General features: G+C 40.9%; 1 protein-coding gene across 5 annotated transcripts in view; it reads right to left on the bottom strand.

Moving 5' to 3' along the window:
• SLIT3 (slit guidance ligand 3) overlaps positions 1 to 23287 on the bottom strand; it is a 466954-nt gene that overhangs the window by 161387 nt on the left and 282280 nt on the right. For all 5 annotated transcript variants that reach the window (XM_033073074.1, XM_033073076.1, XM_033073075.1 and 2 more), the window contains 2 exons: positions 18872 to 19035; positions 4765 to 4906 (listed from right to left, as the gene is read on the bottom strand). In XM_033073074.1, the coding sequence (XP_032928965.1) occupies positions 4765 to 4906; positions 18872 to 19035 (306 nt within the window). The remainder of the gene's footprint in view (positions 1 to 4764; positions 4907 to 18871; positions 19036 to 23287) is intronic.

Below are 23287 nucleotides of genomic sequence, written 5' to 3'. Positions count from 1 at the left end.
TCCTGAGACTAGAAATTCTGCACTCTAAAATTAAACATGTACTACTCATACCCACAAAAGCATCAGCTATCAAAAGTGAAAATACCAAACCTGTGTAGTGTGAATAAAACTAACCTTAGGCCAAGCCTAGATGCTGGTGGAAGGGCTGCCACCCCACTTTGCTCTGCTCAGCTGTCATACAAAGCTGTGGCTATTATCTCACCAGACAGGGGTACCTAATCTGCACTTTTCCTTCAAGGATTGGCATCCTCTTTACTGTCTGCAGCAATTGCATCAGCATTTAAAGAAATGGGCCTTGTTTGTGATTCATGTGCATCCTACCCAGCTTTGCTCTTGGCTCATTCAAATCTATTTCTATTAATCTCACCAGATACAGAGTATGGTACAGGTTAAGTAACAGTGGTGAAGCAAACTTGATGTGAGCAGATCTCAGATCTGTTTCAAGATTTAAGGATACACTTTACATTCTGGAGTTTGATTTCTGAGTCTGCAGATGACTGAGCCTTGGCTTTTCAGAGTAATTAGCATTGCACAGCACAAAGTGTTCAAAGCACAGTGCCTGTTGACTTTTGCTGCAGCTGTGAGTCCTCAACACTTCTGAATGTCTCAGCTGAGTCAGCCAGAACCCAAGATTGCGTCACCAGTGACCACCCAAGGAAAGTTTGTGCAAGTCACTTGCCCAGAATCAATTAATTAATAAAACCACAGGCAAAAAGAGACACAACCAAATTCTCCAAACAGCATTCATGAGATTATCTCCCCCACAGTCCCCATTTTACGTGTTGTTTCTGCAACAAGTGAACTCTATCTATATACACAGGGTCCTTCCCTACACATCCCTGATGCATCCCCAGATAACAAGAAATGAATCCAAGCTTTCAAGAGCAGCAAGAGACTGTGTTGTTGTTAAAGTGAATACCACCACAAATACATACAAAAGCTTCAAATGACAACTGCAGCTACAAACATTAACTTTGGTATTTTTCAGCACTTTCCAATTTCTTTCTTTTTACTTGGAAAAAATAATACATTTAATTTAGTGGCCTCTAACTCAAAAGCTGAAATTACTAATTCCATCACAAGGAAACTCAAGTGTAACAGAAGTATGAGTCCCAGCCCCTGTAGTGCTCTCTAACTGGAATAGCAGCAGTGCAAACAGGAGCTCCCTGTGTAGTTTAATAGTTAATCTGTGCCTAGATAGTCCCTAATGGACAGGGACAGACACACAAATTGTTGTTGGGTTTCTCAAGTGCATGGTGAGGAGGCTGGAAGGCTCTCCAAGGTAAATGTGCTTTCTGTTGGGAAGAGACTCCTTGGCTCCACCTTTCCCTGTGTCCCTTTGTCCTGTCCCCACAGTCCTGCCACACTCCACCCTATATAGTTGGTGTCCACTGCCACCAATCTCAGTCTTTATCACTAAAAACTCCTCACCTTCTCAGACTCACAGCACTTTGTCACCCTGTCTCGATTTCCTTTGTTCCCAGTTCTTCTCCTCATGTGTTTGGTTGTTTCCTCATTTGAGTTCACCCTTCTTTTCCCATCAGTTTCTGTATTGGGCTCAGCTTGCTTACATTCTCTTAAGCATCTGTCCCAACCACAATCTAGCCTCTAGCTTCAGCAAATAATTAATTCCTTCTTTTAAGCAATCTGAAGATCTTTCAGAGAAGCAGCACCCAGTGCCAGTGGTTGCAGCTCCAGCATTTGCCTCCAGGCACGAGCACCCTCTGGCAGCAGGAGGGGGCTGTGCCCTGCTTTCACTCAGGAAGGTCTTGCACCAACTGGAACCAAACATAAAGGCACAAGAGGTATTCCCTGGACTACTGTTTTAAGGTGTACAAAATGCTCAGACAAGAGCTGTCCAGAATTCACATCCTAAAATATAGCCTTGCTTGCAGTGACAAACAAAAAATGAGAGCATCAGTCTGAGGCAGACAAACAGCATGAAAACTTCATTCCAAAGAAGGGGCAGAGGAAGAGTGTTGTGAAGTGGGAGAAGATTAATAGGGAGTTACTGATACCTGTCCATGACTGGGAGTCATCAAACAAACGTGGTAGGCAGCATGTTGAAGCAAGCACTGTTTGAAACAGTACAGCCAGGGCTGGCAGTGCCCTCACCCAGTGCCCACATCTGCACGTGCAGGAAAGCTGTCCTTTGGCTGATTTATGCCAGGGAATCACTAATGACTGAGAAAAGATCTATCCAGCCCATGTCCTGAGGCAAGAGCAGCCCAAACCAGGTGCTGAGTGAAAGCTGCTACAGGTGTTTGTCACAACACCCTCCCAGGCTCCACAGCTGATTACAGGTCTCTGCTATCCCCTGGCGTTGCTGGGTCTGTGGGCTGAGCTGTCATTCAGTTTGACAGGTGCTGGCTGCAAGGTTGTGATCAAGTCTGAGCAGAGAAACAGATTCATTAAGGATTTTGTCTCCTCCCAGTTTGTTGGTCATCTTTCCCTGCAGCTTTCCAGCATCAAGCATATTCTGCAGTCACACCATGCTCCCTATTTACCTTGCATGCATTTTCTCTCACCTTTCTAAGCAACTGCACCCTCTCCTTTTACTGTAGATGCTGACCCAGTGTAGTGGAATGCCTGTTTTGTTCATGTACCAGCAAACCTCCACACCATATGCATTTCGGTATTTCTTTTCAGTCAATGCCTCCAGGTTCTTAATGACTTTTGTTTTCACCCAAGTAGTCATGCAAAACTTTTCTGTGCTTATTCTCCTGTGCATCTCTATGACACAAACTGTTCATTTTTCCTCTGAAAAGCAAAACAGAACCATTTTGTAAGCAGAGAATCTTTTGTAACACTCAGCACACAGTCTGTATTCCTCAGCTTCAATTTCTCCTAACTCATTTTTCCTCAGTCAATTTGGCTGCTGCTGTCAGCTCCCAACTGAACAGGAAGCTTTATAAAAAAACAAATTGCATTCCCTACATTCTTGCTACCTATTTTATGAAATTATGAAAAAGCAAGTCTGGGATACAGATTTCTAGCTTTCCTAAATCGTTTTCTTAATAGCAAACATTCTTGCAATAAAGTCCTTCACCTCGAGGAGTAATAGAGTAACACAACAGACTTCTAAGTCATATGTGGCAGAGGGAAAATTAGCAGCATATGATGCTTGTTTTATGCCCCATGACAAGTCAGTTTCCTGCTTTGTGATGGGTTTTTATCAACAAAAACAGTTTTAGGACTTGTTGGCAGCTTTGTCAGAGAAGGTTCTGCCTACCCATGCTAATGAAGAAAGGTAGGAAGGCTGAATAAAACATCTTTAATTAATACTAAAATAGAGTGAAATGTAGGTCACCTTTAATAACTGTGTTAGAGCAGCAGCTGTGTGTTTCATTTTTGTAGAACAGTTTGTAAGTCAAGAGTTCTTACCAGAGCAGTGTGGCTTACGAGAAAATACTGAGTTAGGGAGAAATACAAGAAGTAGTTGAATCCAACATTTCTTGGGGTTCTTGTGCCCATAGCATTAGAAGGATGTGGACCTGCTGGAGCAAGTCCAGAGGAAGCCACACAGATAATGAGAGGGCTGGAGCCCCTCTGCTACTCAGAAAGGCTGAGAGAGCTGGGGTGCTCAGCTTGGAGAAGAGAAGGCTCTGGGAAAACTTTAAAGCCCTTTCCAGTGCCTAAAGGGGCTCCAGGAAAGCTGGAGAGGGGCTTCGGACGAGGGCCTGGAGTGACAGGACAAGGGGGAATGGCTTAAAAACTCCAGAGGGCAGGGTTAGATGGAATATTGGAAAGAAATTCCTCCTTGTGAAGATGGGAAGGCCCTGGCACAGATAGCCCAGAGAAGCTGTGGCTGCCCCATCCCTGGAAGTGTCCAGGGCCAGGCTGGATGGAATTTGGAACAACTGGGGATAGTGGAAGATGCCTCTGGCCATGGTACGTGGTCTTTAGGATTGCTTCCAACCCAGAGCATTCCACAATCTTATGAACTTATGCTTTTTGAATTTATGGGAAATTTTGCTGTATACCAGTATTTCTACAGCAGAAGGAAGCTGGGTAAGTCCAGTGACCATACAAATATTTGAACTCATACTGTGTAGACTGCAAAAGCTAGCTGGATGTCAGAAAATTCAGTAGGACAAGAAACTAAATAGGAAAAGAATTGATCTGCATCCCCTGTGGAATAACCACAAGCAAAATGGCTTAATGTAACAGCATTTCAGGACCACAGTAGTAGGAAGTCATGGGCACAGAAATAGATGGTTCCAATTCCTAAAGGTAGCAAAGGTAAACAAGTCTGTAAAACCAGCGTCTGATTCTACAACAGGAGTCACAAAACTGTTAAAGAATTAGAAATAACAATGTGGAAGATAAGATACAGAAGATAAAATCAGCAGGGATAATGTGCTCTGATGTTCTAGTTCATTATAAATGCATCCTGCCAAGCTAAAAAGATGTCCCTCCATCTCATGGGGAAATCACTGGCTAGAAATAAGAAAGGAGTATGTATTTTCATTTACTGACTACAGAATTGCAGTTCTGGTTTTCTGAAATGCAAACACAATCTGAACTTAAGGCCCCAAGAACTTTATCTTGCTTTCAGGTAGGGCAGTACCAATCTTAATTTACATTTTAAAATGGTTTGAACCCTTAGACCAAAAGAACAAATTAAAGAGGAAAACTACAAAATACCTGACAACTACTTAGAAAAGCTTTTAAAGCATGTGCCTTTTGTCCACACAGGAGGCTGTGAAATGGAATAAAAATGGAGAGACATGGAAAACACTTGTGCTTTAGAGTGGCACTTACATTTCCCAAATGTCCTCTGGGAGGTTGGCTGGGATCTCTGTTAAGCCCCTTCCCCGACAATCCACGACGTTGTTGCTGCAGGTGCAGGCAGAGGGACAAGTGATGGAACTGGCACTGCACGATGGGGGCTCAGACTGGGCACCTGAGACAAGGAAAACATGAGAGGGTTTTAAAAAATCATCATCTGAGATTTCAACAACAAAATACATCAGACTCTGAGTTTTGCAGCTCCTCTTACTATACAAAGTAATCCTCTATTTGCAAGTGAATGTAATATCCTACAAATCAACTGCAGAGAAAACATGTAAAAGGTTACTGTGTTCTTATTCCTTCTCAGTCTCCACCTATCAATCTTTTTCCCTCATGAACACTTCTTTGGTCACCTTCATGCTCATCTATATCAATTCATTCTAAGATTTTTAAATTAAGCTTTAGGATCAAGCAGTGTTTCCCAAAGTTATCTTTGCCTAGAAGTTTCCATTACACAAACACTTCTTGAGTTGTTTTACATACTGAGAGCAGACTCTCATCAGCAATGACTTCTGTTTTTGAAATGAGGTAACCTGTCGTGGCCTGAAGACTGGGAATACAAAGCCACTTTTTTCAAGATTAGACAATGCAGTTAATGGAAATAGGAAAAGAATTTTGAAAAACATGAGTTCAAACATTCAAACCCTTGCTTAAGCTAGACACAAAGACACAAAGCTACACACGGAGCAAAGGTGTAGCATGAGGACATTGCTCTATACAAATTCTAGTCAATTCATTAGATTCAGGCTTAATTAAGTGTCATTACATTTTTTCAAAACTGTAGCAATTATGTCAATTTTACTCAAATGGTTATGATTCCTACATTTGAAGTTTTGATATATGCATACATTTAGCCATAGATAAAATGGGTTTGCTATGCTAATTGAGGTTATCAAGATGTAGCAGTTATTGGTTTATTTATAGTGAGTCATATTTCCAAAGTACATGGAACACAAGAATCCTCAAGTATCTTTAGGTTGATATACAGATGGCTAAATGTGAAGGCTTGTGCTGGTAAGAAGTGACAAAAATTGTAAAAGATTGGCCTTTTGGGTGGAAAAAAACAAACATCATAGTTGCCAAAACACAAATACATACATAAATGTGGAAGATTTGTTCACAAAGCTGTACTTTCTTGTGTTTTGTCTTTGAAAAGACTCATGACAGATACTTTCATGAATTCTAAGTACAGGTGACAAAACATTTAAAAAAAGAAATAAAGGAAAAAATATTTGCACCAACTTGCAATCCAATGTTCTTTAGGACAAATAAAAATTTTATATAAATGCAACATTCCTATAAATTTCCTCTCCTCATTTGCACCTCCATACTTGCTTGGCTTAACTCTTAACTCTGGAAGGCAGTGTCAGCTTGTATAGAAAGCTACACTTGTCCCTGCTTTCCCAACCTTGTAAACAGCACAGAAAAGTCAAATCAGAAAGGGATTCCAGTGGCATCTCTAAGTGTCATTATTTTCAAAGGCAGATACAGTTTGAAAGGACATCAGCTGAAAGCTTCTGCAGGTGAATTTACACTTGCAGAGGAAGCCCTCCTGGAAAGCAAAACAGAATTACTGTGGAATCATTCCTTCCATTAGAAAGGTGTTGAACTCTGATGGGAATTAATTTAAATTTGTCTGAGTTTCTTCAAGTTCAAGCATGCTGTTATCCTCTTTAAATATTATTTTGTAACCAGGGATGACAGAACTGCCTTATATTAAAATACAATGTCAAGTTTCAGGGTAAGATCACCATTTCAATTGTGGGCAAAACATCGCCAAATTCGAATACTGGTTTTGAAATTATTTTATTGGGTGATCACCTGACTTTCTGTCAGGACACCAGAAGAAAACTCTGAGTTCATAGGACTGTGTTTTAACATGGATGTTAATCAGAGCTCTGAGTGGCTGCATTTTGGCAGTGCAGACCTCAGAGCTCCAATCCAGGAATCCAGAATTTAGATTTTAAGAGGTAATCACCATCTAGAAATAAATGGACTGCATAGGAAATTTGTGCATGGGCAGGGGTCAAATATATTCTTTATTAGAGTGGGCAGCTGCTTCCACCATGAGATGATCCTAATGATCCTTCCTCTTTGCTAAAATACCCTCTCATTTATAGTCCTCTCCAGCCACCTTGACAGCTGCAGGTAAGGAGCTTTCCTTCCACAGTCCTTCATCTCAAGACAGAGACCATTTTAGTGTCACCCTGAAGAATCATCTGGGCTAAAAACTACTGTAAAAAGAATTCAATAATGCAATTAAAATCTAAATGCATATGCATATGGTCCAAAGAAACAAATTCATATTTATCAAGTAACCTGAACTTTGACTTGTTCCGGTTTCAAAATCTTATTACTGGTTTAACACAGTCTATACACATGACTCTGCATTTAACACAGTAGTTAAGTGGTAGCTATTTGAACTAAATAAGAAAGATGTCACTAATTGAACGTGTACATGTATAACAGGCAGGAAAAGCAGCTCTCCTGAGTTTCTTTTCTGGCCATAGAAATGCAGGGCACACATACCACCACACTGTCCATTATTAGGATTGCTGCAAAATTAACAGAAATCTGCACAACAGCACTGCCAACTTTGTTTCTCATGGAGTCTAAGGTCTCTGTAGGATTTTAACTGTGGCTACTTCCAAAAGTAGTTTAAACTGACTCAAAATGCACTCAGCCCTCGGTTCTTGGACCTGATCACCATATTTTGCATTTGCTCTTTGTCTGCCTAGCCTGTGGTACAATGGCCAAAACAAAATGAAGGACAAGTGATTGCAAACCAGCTACTGCAAACTTTTAGAGATAGGAAGTAATTATCAAATTAGGAAGAAACTTCAGAGCAATCCTTGTTCTCTGGGAGGCAAAAAGTTGGTAGGTAACAAGGTCAAATCTCCCACACAGCCATTACCATCTCCATGTCTGATGTGCTTTCTGAAGAGGCTTTGTAGCAGGGAGAAAATGCATTTTGCACAGTTATAACACCACAACACACCACTGTGGATTGGAGAAGCAGTAGTACTCTCCCTTTTTGTTAGGGCCCAGCACCAAAAAAGCTGAGGTACTGCCAGCTGGAGCTGAGAGCCTGCTGTGACACCACTGCCTCTGGACCAAGAGCAGAAGCTCAGTGGGGCTCAGCTCAGCACCTCCCCAGTTCAGGTGATGCAGCACTGCAGAGTGCTAGGAAAGGCAGGGAATGCATGGGGGATTGGACAAGCAGTCTGAAAAGGGAAAAAAGACAGAAAAAAGTCCTTGTGGAACAAAAAGCAGATAGCAGCAATAGAATCAGAGAATATTTAAGGTTGGAAAAACCTCCCAGACCACTGAATCCAGCCACAAACCCAGCACTGCCAGGTGCACCTCTCAACACCTCCCCAAGCACCACAAGCACATTTCTTTCTTCTTCATGAGCAAAAGCAGATCTAGACTGTAGGTTTCTGAGATTTTTAATGATAAAAAGACTGTGTGTATAAATTGCTATTATCCTGATGAAATGCTTTTGCTTATGTTTTTGCTTGGAACGAAATAACTGCATTGCATATGCACACTCAACAGGCATCTAGCACATATTCCATCAGCTCTCACACAAAAAATCATCTGTTAAGGTGAATGTTTCTTGAATAACATTAAAAACAGAATTTCAAATCTGATTTGGATTTAATGGCCCTGCTTCAATGAGTATCCATTGTTTGCAGATCTTTAGAATTAAAGCACCAAAAAACCCAAGGCAGTTTAATCAGTTTAATGTTTGTATTGTTCTGGAGAACTGTTTAAAAAAAGATTGGTCAAGAAAACAAGTCTAAGTAGGCTATGGAATTTAAAGTTATTAGAATTTGGCTATGACTTCCATTGGTTTGCAGAGTATAAGTACACTGATGATCAAGGGCCCTGACACAGCACAGCCTCTAAAGAAGGATATTTGAAACCTAAAAATGAATTTTCCTTTTGCTGCCAATACTTCTTCGAAAGAAAAGACACAGGAAAGGCAGAAATATTTCAATATTTCTCTTTGTGTCCTTCACAAGTGCAGAAAACTCCTTACAGTGTGGCTGCAGCAGAGAAATGGCCACAGACAAATCAGCTGCATTTACATTATTCCCCTTCTGAAGTTGTTCTCACAATCTGTCATCTTGCCATTGCAGACTTTCTATAATACACACCAGCCCTAGTCACCATGTTAATTATATTTTTCTCTGAGATAAAAAGCATCAACTCAATCACACATTTTGCTAAAATTAAAACACTAACAAAATGTGGAAGCCAGGGTAGGAGCATAATTAACAAAAATTACTATGCTTTTTTTTTACCTGATTCAGTGGAACAACAGTGTCAATAATTATGGTTGTTAATATCTGGCACCCCTTTAATTTACAGTCTCAGACTATGGGTTAGGGAAAAGAGGAAAGAGAGGGGAGACAGGACCCAGACATTTACAGAAAATCAAATGTTGTTTTCAAATAAGTCCCTCATTGGCCTCTTTTAAAAGCAGCAAACAGCCTAATATTACAATTAGAATATAATTGTTATGGTGTATAAATGAACAGTTTAAATGTCACAGGCATCTAAAATAAATTTTGCAATTACTAAATAAACTAAATAATCTCATTTGCACTGACACCCAATTACAGCACACTAAGCAGCATGTTTTATTACCTCCTCACCTATCCAATCACCTCTGCAGCAGCTCCTTTCCACCAGCAAATTGTTAGTTATTTGTAAAACATGTTAATAGATTTTAAGATAAATCTGACAGGATTTCCTGGTTAAAAACCTGTGCTGACTTTACATCATTTAAAGTATATCAGACACGAAATTATTGATCAATAAACCAAACACTACAAGTATTGCAGATCCATGGATATAGTATGACCTTTTTGGGTATAATTAAATAACCCACTGGAAGTTCTGACCATGCTGGGATATCTGAAATCAATTCCTACTGCATGAGCCATAGTTTGCATTAGATTCCCAGTGATATGAACTAATTTATTTGAAAACACCTAAAGCAGATGTTGCTCCTGATTGATGTCTGCATCCCACTTTAAAGGGACATTGGAGCACAGAGTCCTGCAGAGAGAGATGGGCAAGGGAACCACAACTGACCATAAGCAAAATAAACATTCCTTACTGAGGGCAAATATTCCACTAATGGACAAAATTTGTATGAATTTGTTTATTCTACACAAATGTGCAGCAAATGTTTTAAGCAAATATTTCCATCTATGGTTGTTCAACAGCTATTTGTTGAACACAGCTTTAAGATTTATGATTAGTAACTTAAGCCCCTAATTGATGCTAATACCATTGAGCTCATGGTATGCAAAAGCTTGCCAGTCTTGAATATTCATTATTTGATTCAAGTTCTCTGCTTTGCTGAACGTTCCCAAAGAGCAAATTTATCTGTTAAAAATTCATGGCACAGAGGCACAACAGTTCAGTAAGGCAAAAGTCAACACTAATCAGTTTACAAATAAATATCAAGGAATAAAACTGAAAATATCCAACCCCACTGAAAGGAAGATCTGGCTTAATGAATGAAGCCCACTTTACTCTACAAAACCCTACTTAGTTTCACAATCTATCAGTAAAGTAACATCATTGAAAATCAGACCTTACTTCACACTGTTTTATCCTAAAAGCACTGATATTGCAATTATTTAATTAACAATAATAGCACCACAGTTATATGGAATATTACTGATAAAAATGAAAAAACAGTAGTACAAAGAAGCTGCCTCAACCATAACATCTGAGGTTGAATGAGTGAATTTGTTCTTCTGAAGGATTAGTAAAACAGAACCTGTGAGACAACTGAAGTCTATAAAACTATGACAAGAATGTTTTTCTCTCAGGGAAATTTATTCCACCTAAGCCTTCCAAAGGAGGGGTTGAAAAACCAGATTATCTCTTATGCCCTGTGTCCACTCTGAGCCTTTCTTTCAAGGTCATTCTCCAACCCTGTCAACACAGGCATGCCCACCTTAAAGCAGGTAGAACTTAACTTTCCAACTACTGCACCACTAGGAAGGCTGCCAGTGTGCATTTGGTTCTCTGGGTTTGGACTCTGCCTGCGCTTCCAAAGACTAAAAAATTCTAACAGAAAGTCTTAAAAGATGTAGTGCTCCTGCAGCTCAAATGGTGCCCATGCACAGTCATCTCACTAATGCCAACTCCACAATTTGTATCAGCACTCTTGAAGGTGCATATGAAGTGACATTTAAAAATAGGTCCAGAAATAATACAGCGAACTTATAAATATATTCAAGCATAAAAATGAAGAGGAACATAAATTATTTAAGTGAAAAGGATGCCACCTGCACAAGGTTAAAAGATAGATAATGGTCATGATCAATTGTGAGCCTGTGAAGGGAGTACAGCTCTAAACAGGTGATCCATTGTGGACTGCTCCACAATGAAGTCTGATGAAGTTAGGGAAGGAACAGAAATAGTTTAAGACTACTCAGTCCTTAGGCTTTGATTAACTGTCATTTGAAAAGGAGTTTTAAATAGTACATGATTGTGTTTGCTTGCACGTTTGTCTCTGCTTCTGCCTCCCCTCCCTGTCTGCATCCTGCTGCAGCAAGCAGGGGGCTGTCCCTTCCTTGGCACTAAAGCTGTTCTCTTCAGAAGGAGGAGGAGGAGTATGTGGGATTCACTCCAGCCAGAGGCATTACAGACTGACACAGCCATTCAGAGATGGCAGACACAGTGGGATCTGTCTCCTGATAATGACATCCAGGGGCTCTGGTCTGGTCATGGACAGATCTGCAGGGAGGAAATGCTTTTTTCCAGGTCAGTGGGCAAGAACTGTAGAGTGAGGCACCATCCCCTTCCCTGAGCTGCCTTGGGATTCCATGGACCAGATTCTTTGGCACTTGGAACATGCTAAGGAAGGCAGGGAAAATAAAGACCTTTCCTGGGACAGGTTGGGGTTGCTGCCTCTGGTCTTTGCAAGAGGCCCTGTTACATTCAAGCTCTTTAAGGTGTCTGGAAATGACAGAATAAAATTATTTCCATTTTTTCAGAGCTTGCCTGCCATTCCAAGGGCTAAATTCAAGGAGCCTTCAGTTTGATTACAGCGTGTTGGTGCCCAGCTCTGCCAGGGAAGCTGCTGTGGGTAGCTCTGGCTGCTTCCATTGGGCTCCACAGCTGAGCCTGCCCTGCAGCTCCTGTGCCTCTGTCAGAGAGCACCTGAGAAAGGGCAAAGAACTGCCAGGCAGCAGGCAGTAAGGGAAGAGCTCTGAGAAACAGCCCTGCGAGCAGCCAAGGCAGAGAATGAGATGGAAGGAGGGGCTAGGGCAGATCCTGGTTTCACCTCAGTGCTCTGAGGAGGGGGAGTGTGAGCAACCAACCCCCCACAGGTGTAATGCCACTACATAACATCACTCATTTCACTGTCAACAAAGCAGAAATGCACACAAACCTGGTCTCCACTGGATGCAACTTTGCATTTGTCTGATATTAATTTCTGGAATTATTTTATAAGCAGCTCTAAGCCTGCTTTCATTACTCTTATTAATTGTGTATCAATCAATGAGTTTCCAATCACCTACAAGTATTAAACAGAAAAAGTCTACAAATTTCATGCAAAGGCTTCTCCACTTACTCAAAGTCAACCCTGTTCCTCTGTATTTACCATGACTGCTCTCTGTGAAACAGCTCCAAGCACAGCTGTGGTATTGCCATGAAGCATTTTTTTTTTTCTGTACTGATATACTACCAACATAACTACTCATAAAACAAACCACCAGCTTTGGACATTAACATAAAAGCTAATCATGTTATTATTTTTACAGCAACAGTTCAAAAGCTCAGTGGCTGAATAATTACACCCCAACCTGCCATCATTAAATAAGCATTAAAGGGCTACACATACTGCTCTGGGGAAAAGAGAATTCCAGAAAGAAGGGCTAATTATACTGAAAGGTAAGACATCATTTTCAGTAATAAAACTAAAATTACTGTAATTAAAAGCCAATTTTCAGCTTTGGTCTTTAAAGAAATATTAAGTGCTGTAATAAATACATATTTATCCTTCAGATTCACAAGATGGTGCCCCAAATGAAAAACACCATATGTGGCATCTTACACACTAAGCGAGTCAAGAAGTCAATTCCTACAGTATGAAACAGCATCACTGCTAATGCTAGAGTAAATTTAGATTTGTAATAGGAAACTTCACGAAAACTGAAAACAAACAAACTGATCAATAGCGATTGGTATCCCTCCAAATTTCCTATATAATTTCATTTGAGGAGCAACTAACAAATATACAGTACTGAAATGTTTCTTCAGAATAAATGTTAATGTAAGTTTGTGGTAGTGAATTTTAACACGAGATAAAAATTCCATCATCATTCCACAAAAATTTCCCAAGATGAAATTTAAACAGCAATTTTTACCAAAAGGCTTTAAAAGTCATACACACTTTAAATCCTGCCTAGACTCCACTGTAAGAACAACTTACTGGGTCTGTGGATGGTCACAAAAAGCAAGAACAGTGACAAAGAGTTGCCACCATCTAAGGTGACTCAAAGGTCACTCTTTTGGAAAGGGGTCACACAGTTAGATGAAGTGGTTAAGGTCCCTTCTAAAAGCAGGAAAACAATGAGGGTGTCCCACAAGGCAGAAAGTGACCATTCAAACACACACACAAAGGTCTCTTCCTCCTCCTCCCAGATTGCTCATCCAGCTCCTTGAAAACAAGGGCAGCCCATCTCCATGAACCGGGATGGACAGCACAGAGAAGAAACCTCCTGAGGAGTACTGCCCTGGACCAGCAAAACCTGCATCCCTGGCAAAACCTGAATTCTCAGCAAAACCTGCATCCCTGGTAAAACCTGAATTCTCAGCAAAGCCTGCATCCCTGGCAAAACCTGAATTCTCAGCAAAGCCTGCATCCCCGTCCCTGGCAAAACCTGAATTCTCAGCAAAACCTGCATCCCCATCCCTGGCAAAACCTGCATCCCCATCACCAGCAAAACCTGCATTCTGAGCAAAAACCTGCATCCCCAGCAAAGCCTGCATCCCTGGCAAAACCTGAATTCTCAGCAAAGCCTGCATCCCTGGCAAAACCTGCATCCCCAGCAAAGCCTGCATCCTTGGCAAAACCTGCATCCCTGGCAAAACCTGCATCCCATCACCAGCAAAACCTGCATCCTTGGCAAAACCTCCATCCCTGGCAAAACCTGCATCTCCAGCAAAACCTGCAGCCCCAGCAAACAGTTGGGGATCCCCGCCCTGCTCAGCTTCCAGGAGCAGCAATCCCCCGTGCTGGCAGTGCCTCCTGTCCCACTGCTGCTGTGCATGCACAGGACTGCAGGGTGTTTTTAACCAGGAGCAGATGGGGGGAGCTTCCCTCCCCACACACTTTTCCTTTGGCATCTCCTGAATGCTCTCATTGAGATGCTGAGCCTGAAGAGTGCTATTTTATTAGCTACTTGTTGTTGCTTGTCTCCTCAGCAACATGCTATGAAGTTATCAGGAAATGGAGCAAGACAATCTCCTGAGTTCCGTGGTCTGGCCAGAGTAACAGCTATGTTTGAGGACTGTTTGACCTCACTCAAATAAATCTGTTTCCTTATTAGGGCTTCCAGTCTGCATGAAGCAGCAGGAAGCTAACACATTTCCCTCTTTATTATACCTCAGCTGTAGTCTCACCACAAGGATCAGAAAATCTAGATCTTCAACCGAGATTTGGGTCAACCCAGTGTCTTCTCAAAATCAGTATCAGTTACTTAGCCAGAAAACACTTGGCTATGGTAATAATTTCTCTCTTGAGTCAATTTCAGACTAAATTATAAGTGATTCAGTCCAAATTATGCATCTTGATTTTCTTTACATTCTTTGAGACTCTCAGAATGGGAACTAAGGATCAAGAATTAAAGAAAATGGTTTCTAACATAAAAAGATAACATTGTATGGACCCACTTTCCTTCCACAATGCATGTTTCATTATTGAAGAAAGCTTTATTAGAAAAGTACTAAAAATCACATATTTTAGACTTAAAAATTTCAGCAGCTCTTTGAAATATCAATGTCTGGTCCAGCCTAGGAAATCTTAGCCAGTCTTCATACTCCAGTTTACACACTGTCCCTTGTCAAGATACTGGCCAAAAGTAGAACAAATGTGGCCAGCAGCTGAAGTATGTACAGATCACAGTACAAGACACAATGCTTCTGTTTAGATGCACAGATATTCTCACATATATTCCTAGGAAAAACAGAACAATTCACCACTGCAAAAAAAAATAAATTCCAAATGGGGTCAGTGGCTTCTGTACAGAGAGCCCTGAAAAAACCAAAGTGTTGCTGATGACATTAGCTTCATGAACCCACTACTTTGTTTGCAAAGCCTTACAGCTGTTGCAGGTGAGAAAACACATTATAACTTGACATAACTGATCAATATGTAAACTAATTTCAGCTTCAATAAGTAAGGAGCAGGTAGAAGAAAAATGAAAGAGCCATAATAAAACTTACATGAGAGGAAAATAAAATTATTATCATAAGGAGGTCAGGGGAGGACAAAAGACAGATAAATAAGCAGAGAGAGAGAAAAAAACATGTTTTAGAGACAAAGACACATAAGGAGAAGCCAGTCCAACAGTGAAACATCTGAGCATAGGACGGAAGCTGGGTCTGATCCAGGCAAAGACTGGAAAGCTGTAAGAGGTACTGAGCATAAGCCAGCACCCCCAGATGCTTTTCTGCTACCTAAGGGAATATAAAAATAAACATCTTCCAAAGACCAGAATACAGGTAGTATTTCAACTGACACTGTCTTTGCTTAGTACACTGCTTTTTCATCACAGCAGAGTGGCAGTGAATGACAAAGCTACAGTGGAGGGAGGAGAAATACATCATGCTACCTATGTGAAATACAGCCTTGTTATCCATGTGAAATACACCCCTTATCCATGTAAAATACACCCCCATCCATGTGACATACACCCTGTTATCCAACTGAAATACACCCCCTACCCATGTGAAATACAGCCTGCTGTCTTTGTGCAGCACATCAACAAGGGGCTCATCCTATGGTACCACAGAATTTCCTCTTCTACAAATCCCATCTTGTAGGAGACTGTCACCAAAAGCATCCCAGAGCTCACAACCAACTGTGCAGGAGAAAGAGGCTGTTTGGAGAACAGATGGCCTTGAAGGCAAAGGCCCAGGAAGGCTGCTCTGTCAGAGGTGCTCTGGAGGAGAGATTCTCCTGCAAGGATGGGACAGCTTGCTGAAGGAGTCAGCCAGAAGGCCCTGGTGGGTGACAGGAGTGCCAGCAGCACTTGGCACTCTCCTCTGATGGTGAGTCCCAGCCTCACTCTGTCCCTGACCCTTCCCCTTCTCCTCAGTAACACAAATCCAAACAGACATATTTCCAAACCTATCTCCAGGCAACTGTACACTGTTGAATGCTGCACTTCACCTCCAGCTCTGAGCCAAATGCTTGAGCAAGAGGAATCTGGAATAGCTTCTCCACTGCTCACAGGTGACCTACATGCACTATTTGAATCAGCTTTTTTATAATGTGCAAGAACAAGCTGAACAACATTTTTGGAAGACTGACACCCAAGTTACACAGGTATGACTCAGTTTACCTCAATACACCTGCACATAACTCTGACTTCAGCAGCACTATCTGGAGAGACTTTGCACCTAATGCAAACACCATGGTGCAGGACACATCCACAGGCAAGCCAGCAATCTGGCTTCCATTTATGCCACTTCTCTATCATTATTTCAGTTCTTCTTTTCCCTCACGGCATGCAGCATTCAAAATCTGTTTCCAAAGAAACATTTCTCATAAAATTATAAAACATTGCTATTTTTGCATAGGGTTCAAAGAATAAAGAGGAGCCAGTTTTTCAATGTTGTGTTTTCTTCTTTCCCTAAATTATGACTCTACTCTTTCTCCTCTGAAGCATCCAGCAGCACCAGTTTTGCACTGGAATGCTCTGACAAAGCCCATTTCGCAGTGAAGGAAAAGCTGAGGGTTCTTTTGCTGCTGTGATATTCCCATTGCCATAAAAACACAAGGGTTTGACATTCTGGACCTATACTTCAACAGAGCAGTTCACCACTTTATTTTTTAGCTCTTCCTAGCTGGGATGCAAAGGTGGCTTGAGGTTGGCTGCTGTAATTCACATAACCTTAACTTCTATAAAATTCCTTTGCAGAGAGACAAGTTCAGTTCACTCTTCACCGCCTGTCCTAGTTTGACTTCACAGTCACACATTAACAAATTATGCTGTAAAATCAGGTATAAGAACTGTAATGGGGAGAAGGCAAGATTTATATCCTCTTTAAACTAGCTGTCCATGTAGTTTTTTATCGAACTAGCATGTACTATGCTGAGTTCTCAGCTAAATCCACTGCTAAAATGAGCTCTCCAAATGAATTTCTTTTTCAGTACATTTCATTTCATTTCCCAAATGAGAGTTACAAGGATACAGTTGATGGACTGTCTCACTGAAAATTTCTTTCCTTGAATTTTCATGATTTTATATATTTTACAAAAGCAGGCAAATCTTTGGAGAATGCCTATATCCTCTTGGTCCAACAGGGAACTGTTAAAAACCTTGTCACTTTTGGAAGTCATAGTCTGCACAGACAACCCCATTTAAATGAGTTCTGTTCACATTACATTTCTCATTCAGCAATTATTATCTCTTCTCCTGACTTAAACAACTCATTTTCCTCCACTTCACTGTATCATAAATCCAAATAGCTGAACTCATGCTCCATCTGAAACTTCATTTCATGAAAGGAAAAAAAAATCTGTGGTTGCCTCTTTGGTAAAATTAGCTTCTGCTAATAGCTTCATTCATTTTTCCATTTGTTTTATCCTTCCTCTCCCAAGACTGTTACATTTCTAAACTTTTCCTTTAGTTAAACTTTTGATGTAAATTATCAGATATTCTGCCTATCATCTGCACTACAGTGCAGAAACTGCTCAGCACTCTGAAATGTCACATCTCAATGAACACTATGCACAGCTTTATTTTCCACATGCCCATAACACTTCTGCACACTTTCGGGCTGGGCATTAATTAACCATGGTTGAGTGGGGGCAAACCTTTCTTCTTTCTCTAAATGCAACTGTTGCTCTTACTTTGTCCCATGTAAATGGAATGACAGAAAAAAAGGCATTCCTGAAACACTTCTGGCACCAGCAGTTCTACTCTATTTGCATCAGCCAATCCATGTACCCATAGGATAAAGCTTTAGGGTTCACAGGCTGTGAGAGATAAGGAACAAAACAGCACAAGACTTGCAGTCTATCAAGGTTCAGACTCACATCATCTCCCTGACAAGCCCCCTGCATCACACCACTGGGGCTGCAAAACTACCTCCAAACTTATGTCTGGTATCTTTTTTTCCACAGCATACACACTGCCATGCTGCTCCTCCACCACATCCTCCCTCTTCAAACCCAACTCAGGCATTTATTTTTCCACTTTTTGTCTTTTTTTCTTTTGTTCTTTTACTTCTCCTTTTAGGAAAATGTATTTCTATCCTGCAAGAGCCAAGTGCAGTTCCAGAGACTTGATGAGCAGGCCCAGCAGACAGACACATGATTTGTGAGTATCATCAGCCCCATTTATCAGCGTGGAAACGCATACAACAGCAAAGTGCATTGGCTCCCCAAGAATCCCTGTGATAAAATCCCTGGGATAAAATCTGCTCCTCACGTTCTAAAGTCCAATCATTTGTCAACAGACTCAGATTTGCATTTTCTATTTCCTTTCTTTTGTATTCCAGTCAGCTACAGAGCTCTTCCCTTGAGAAATACCAAATTATCCACACTTAATTGATTTCTTATGTTGATATCACTGAAAATGTTAAAGCAGAAGAAGTAATTTGAGAACCAAATTGTTAACTGGAATCCAATAATTCTCACAAAGCTGAAAAAACCAACAATTTGATCTCCTCCCATACAGTTTAGCGACGACAAAACCAAACAGGATTGCTGTTGTTTGCATTCAAACGCGACACAGCCATTCTCCACGCTGGTTTTTTAATGGGAACAACACTATGAGATAGATAAAGGAGGAACTGGCACCATTACCAGAGCAGACAAAGTCCTTCTTCTGCACCTCAGCCACGAGGAAGCCGCGCAGGCCGACGGGCGCCAGGCAGAAGGTGAACTGGCCGATGGTGCGGCGCTGGCGCAGCCAGTCCGACAGCCAGGCCAGGTGGCAGTCACAGTGCAGGAAGTTGGAGTGCAGCCGCCTGCAAAACACACAGCAAAGCCACGGTCACTGCGGGCTTTCCAAACAACACCCACACAGACAGCGAGCAACAGTGAGCCCCCCGTGTTCTGCTCTGCTCCAGGGGGATCACTGCAGGGTCTTGCTCACAGGTTTGCCATGGGATATTATACAAAGGTCAGATATGAATTTGTGCTATTATTTGTAATGTTTTTGAAAAGTTAAGTTCAATAATGATCCACCTACAGCTGGCCATTCTAAACACAAAAATATGCGGAATTTAAGATTGTGCCACGTAATCACTTTGTGGTTTCATGTCAGAAAGAACTCCATGGATGTGATATCTCTGAATGAATGGTTTGTTAAGCCTGAGGACCAGGCTAAAGAATAGGAGGATGAGTGATTCTTCCCTCTTCTCCATCCTTTTGGGAGAGAGAGAAGCCCTCCAGATTAGCTCAGTTGGTTGGAGCATGGCGGTAATAACACCAAGGGTGTGGGTCTGATCCCTGCATGGGCCATTCACTGAAGACTTGGACTTGATGACTCTTATGGATCCCTTCCAACTCAGAATATTCTGGGAAAAGACAGGCAAAAGAAAACTTGGGAGACTACTGATACAATTTCTGTTCCTGTGCTGCCTGTACAAGTTCATCCATGCTCTTTTTCCTGTAGTAATTTAACACCACTATAAAGGATCTAGACAGGAATTTTCAGCTCATGAAAGATCCACTCATGGGCAGCTCCCTGCCCAGCCTGCTCCACGCCTGGCACCAGAGCCATTATCACATCTGCAAATGATGATGGGTTCAGGGAACAAATCTGGTCATTTAAATAGCTACCAAACTTTAGGTCAAAACAAAAGTCCAGGACATTAATTATTTCATTCCTGTAATGACTCATTCATTTGCAGTGTTGCACCAAATGAAATGATGAACCAGATTAAAAATCCTGTCAGAAATGGTTAGACAAAGCATTATTCACTAATATTACAGGCACACAATTGGTGTGCACCAGATTTAGCCTTGTCCATCCCCCAAAGAAATGAAATGTCTTTTTGTGAGCTGTCCTTACAGCACAGCAGCAGCTCAGCTCACAGTGGCGCCCGGGCTGACAGCCCCCAGATTTGTATGTCTGGGGTGGACAGCCACAATAAAGAAAGAAAAAAATCCACAAATCTGGAACTGAGAGTTTATCCTGTAGAAATGGAAAGCACTACTCTCCTGGGAGTACTGTAAAATGTAATTGTTCTACAAAGATGGCTAGAAGACCTTGAGTTTAGGGACTGTGAAGCTCTTTAATTGAAGCTGCAGTAAGTTAGATTTCCAGTAAAATATTTGGCTGTTATGAAACATTAATCTGCCTTTTTGTTGAAGAACAAATAAATACATAAATATCATCTAGCTAGAAATCATCCTAATTAAGAATCTGTAACCTAAGACAGTCAGTGTTTCATTTAAGTCATCAGTGTCTCACCCTTCCCACCAGAGCAGTGAACAATGACACTCAGGATCACCTTCCTTCTGGAACTGAGCTCATCCCATGCCATTCCCTGCACCCCTGGATGCCAGCATGAGTGACAAAAGCACAATGTCACAAAAAGGGTCAGGGTTAAGCAGTTTTCCAGTTCTGTGAGCTGGCTTTTTTCCTCTCACTAAATTGCCTTATCTGGGTTTTGGGGGTTCCTGTTTCAGTAGTGCAACCCACCAGCTCTGCCTCAGCAGAGCCCGCCTTGTCATCACCTCAAGTCTTTTGGCACAGCTACTCCACGGTTTGCTTCGGACAGGAGATCATTTAGAGACCCTGTCTTAACAAAGCAGCCCACCAGAATATATTTTTGATAATTATATTAATAAATACAGCATCAAGAAGACTTTCCACAGTACTTCAAGAGCATTATAAACCAATTCACTGGGAACACAAAAAACACTGAAGTGCTTTTGCACATTCTCAGTTTACTCTTAAATAAAAAAATTAAAAGAAATAATGTAATTACTTGTCTCAGCAGTAATTCACAGATGCAGAGACAACAGGACACTTACCATTAAGCAAATAGGTAGAGGGAACATGCTTTATCATAAATAAAGCTGTTTCAAGCAAAGGAAAGCAGATCAATAACAACTAATTCCTGTCACTTCCAATCAAGGTTAAAAATCAATGAAACTTAAGAACAGAAAAGACAGTTAACTAAAAAATCTTAGTACAGAAGAGCTGATTTTAGTAAAGAATTCTTCAATGCTTCAAATGCTTCAAGACTTCCTGGCATATTTCCCTTTTTATTTTTTCCCCTGAGTGCTCATGTTGAAGGTTAATATACTTTTTATATTTTCTTCTACAATAGGCAAAAAGGAAAGCTGTTTATTCACAGAACCATCAGAGCACAGGCAGCAAGAGCATCCCCTGTAATGGATCTCATCAGAGTATAAAAGGGACACAAAGGAAAACACTGCCCACACTGCACTGGACCTGATTGGAAAAAGGGCTCATCCCTGCTTAAGGAACATTCAGACCAGGGATTGCCTACAAAAAGCTTCCAAAAAAAGCACATCTAAGTGTCAGGCTATTTGAGAAGGTGGACACACTGATGACCATTTTTTTTGGCAACAGCAGACTCACCATGATGTGAGGAACATCATTCATGACCCATTTCCCACAAGAAAGTCTAGAGGATATTAACATCTTCCCCCAAACAGTATCTTTGTACAAATTCCTTTGTTTACCTGCTAGAGGTACTGTGCTTTATTTGGCAGTCTTCGGAGACTGAAACCTGTCTTTTGATACTGATGGAACTGACTGCACAGAACATCAGGTGAATGAATACAAATGCAAGTTTGCTAAAGTTGCCCTTTTATCCATAGACCCTAAATTAAATTTCCAGCAAATCCTTTTAGAGTGGGGCAGCATTCATGTTCTATAAAACGTGTCTCTCAGAATTCAATAGAAAAGCTTCCCTTTATAAATCCTATTTATGACTTCCTTCCCTTTTTTTTTCTTTTCTTTTTTTTCCCCTTAATTACAGCAGAGGGGGATTAGTCAGTGTAAGTCTCCAGGGAGCTACATACAAAGCCATCTCTGAAATTAAACTAAAAGGAAAATGGCAGAAGGCACTGAAGGCACTGAGCTCTGCTAACAGACAAGACTGGCTAATCTGGAAAAGCCAGGCAAATTTTCTGGACCACTGTGACTGAATAAGAAAAGGCAAAACTCCAGGAACCTTAACTCTACACCTTTATCTTCTTTAGCCATTCTCTTCTAAAAGACAAACATCTCATTTCCATTTAATTACTTACATTAAGATCTAATAATGTCATCATTTGATGAAGAATGCAAATTTAACTCAGAGGTTATCTCAGAGAGATTGACATAAGCCAGAGCCATTTTTCTTCAGTTCTCTTAATTTATTTAATATGATTCTACACATGTATGCATAGCGTCCTTGAAGTATTGCATTTTTCAGTGGCACAGAAAATTTTCAGGCTACCTACTATTTCCCTTTCTTTGCCTTTAGAATTAAACACATCTTGGATGAGTTTGAGAATCTGGAGGAAAAACAGGGGTGCTTTGTTTAGACGTGACTTTTCCTGATGCTGTGCATTCCCTGAAGGAATTTAAAGAAATAATTTACTTAAGGAAATGGTTTTGGTAGGCTATGGCTAAATTATACAAATGCTTAGTCTAATTTCACAGTCTTTGTTTTTTGATCTACTAAAGAACAGAGCTTTTCCAGTGCAATGGCATGCAGCCCAAAAATAAATGGATTTGATATAAGAGAAGCTTTTATAAAAAAAAATCCATCAGAATAAGTGAAATTTTGTTTCAGAAAGTATCTGGAAAGATGCTTTTTTCATGTTCTTTAAAAATGCCTTGTTTCAGAAATTAGTATTTTGAATTTGAAAAGAATAAATGGGATTTAAACACAGGATATTAACAATTCAATAATTTGATCCATCTGAGCATTTTTATGATCTTGCTGATGCTCCAACTTGGAACACATTTCACATTATAGATTTTCCCATGGGAAAAAAAAAAGTGCCACTTTATTTCCCAGGTAAATTCAAAATCTTGATAAAACTGACTCTTACTTAATGCTGGGCAGATCCAGAACAGTGGCACTCAGGGCTCTGTGGGCACCAGCCCCCTTCACAAACCAACCTGGGCTCCCCAGGGGCTCCCAGCCCTGCAGCCACCCAGGCCCCTGAGGCAGCCTGAGGGACTGAAATGACATTATCACAGATGACAAATAGTCAAAGGGTTGCCTTACAGCATCAGGATGGTAT

This window comes from Catharus ustulatus, chromosome 15 (genome assembly GCF_009819885.2).
Source record: "Catharus ustulatus isolate bCatUst1 chromosome 15, bCatUst1.pri.v2, whole genome shotgun sequence".
NCBI classification, from domain to species: Eukaryota; Metazoa; Chordata; class Aves; order Passeriformes; family Turdidae; genus Catharus; species Catharus ustulatus.
This window is presented reverse-complemented; position numbering and strand designations above follow the sequence as displayed.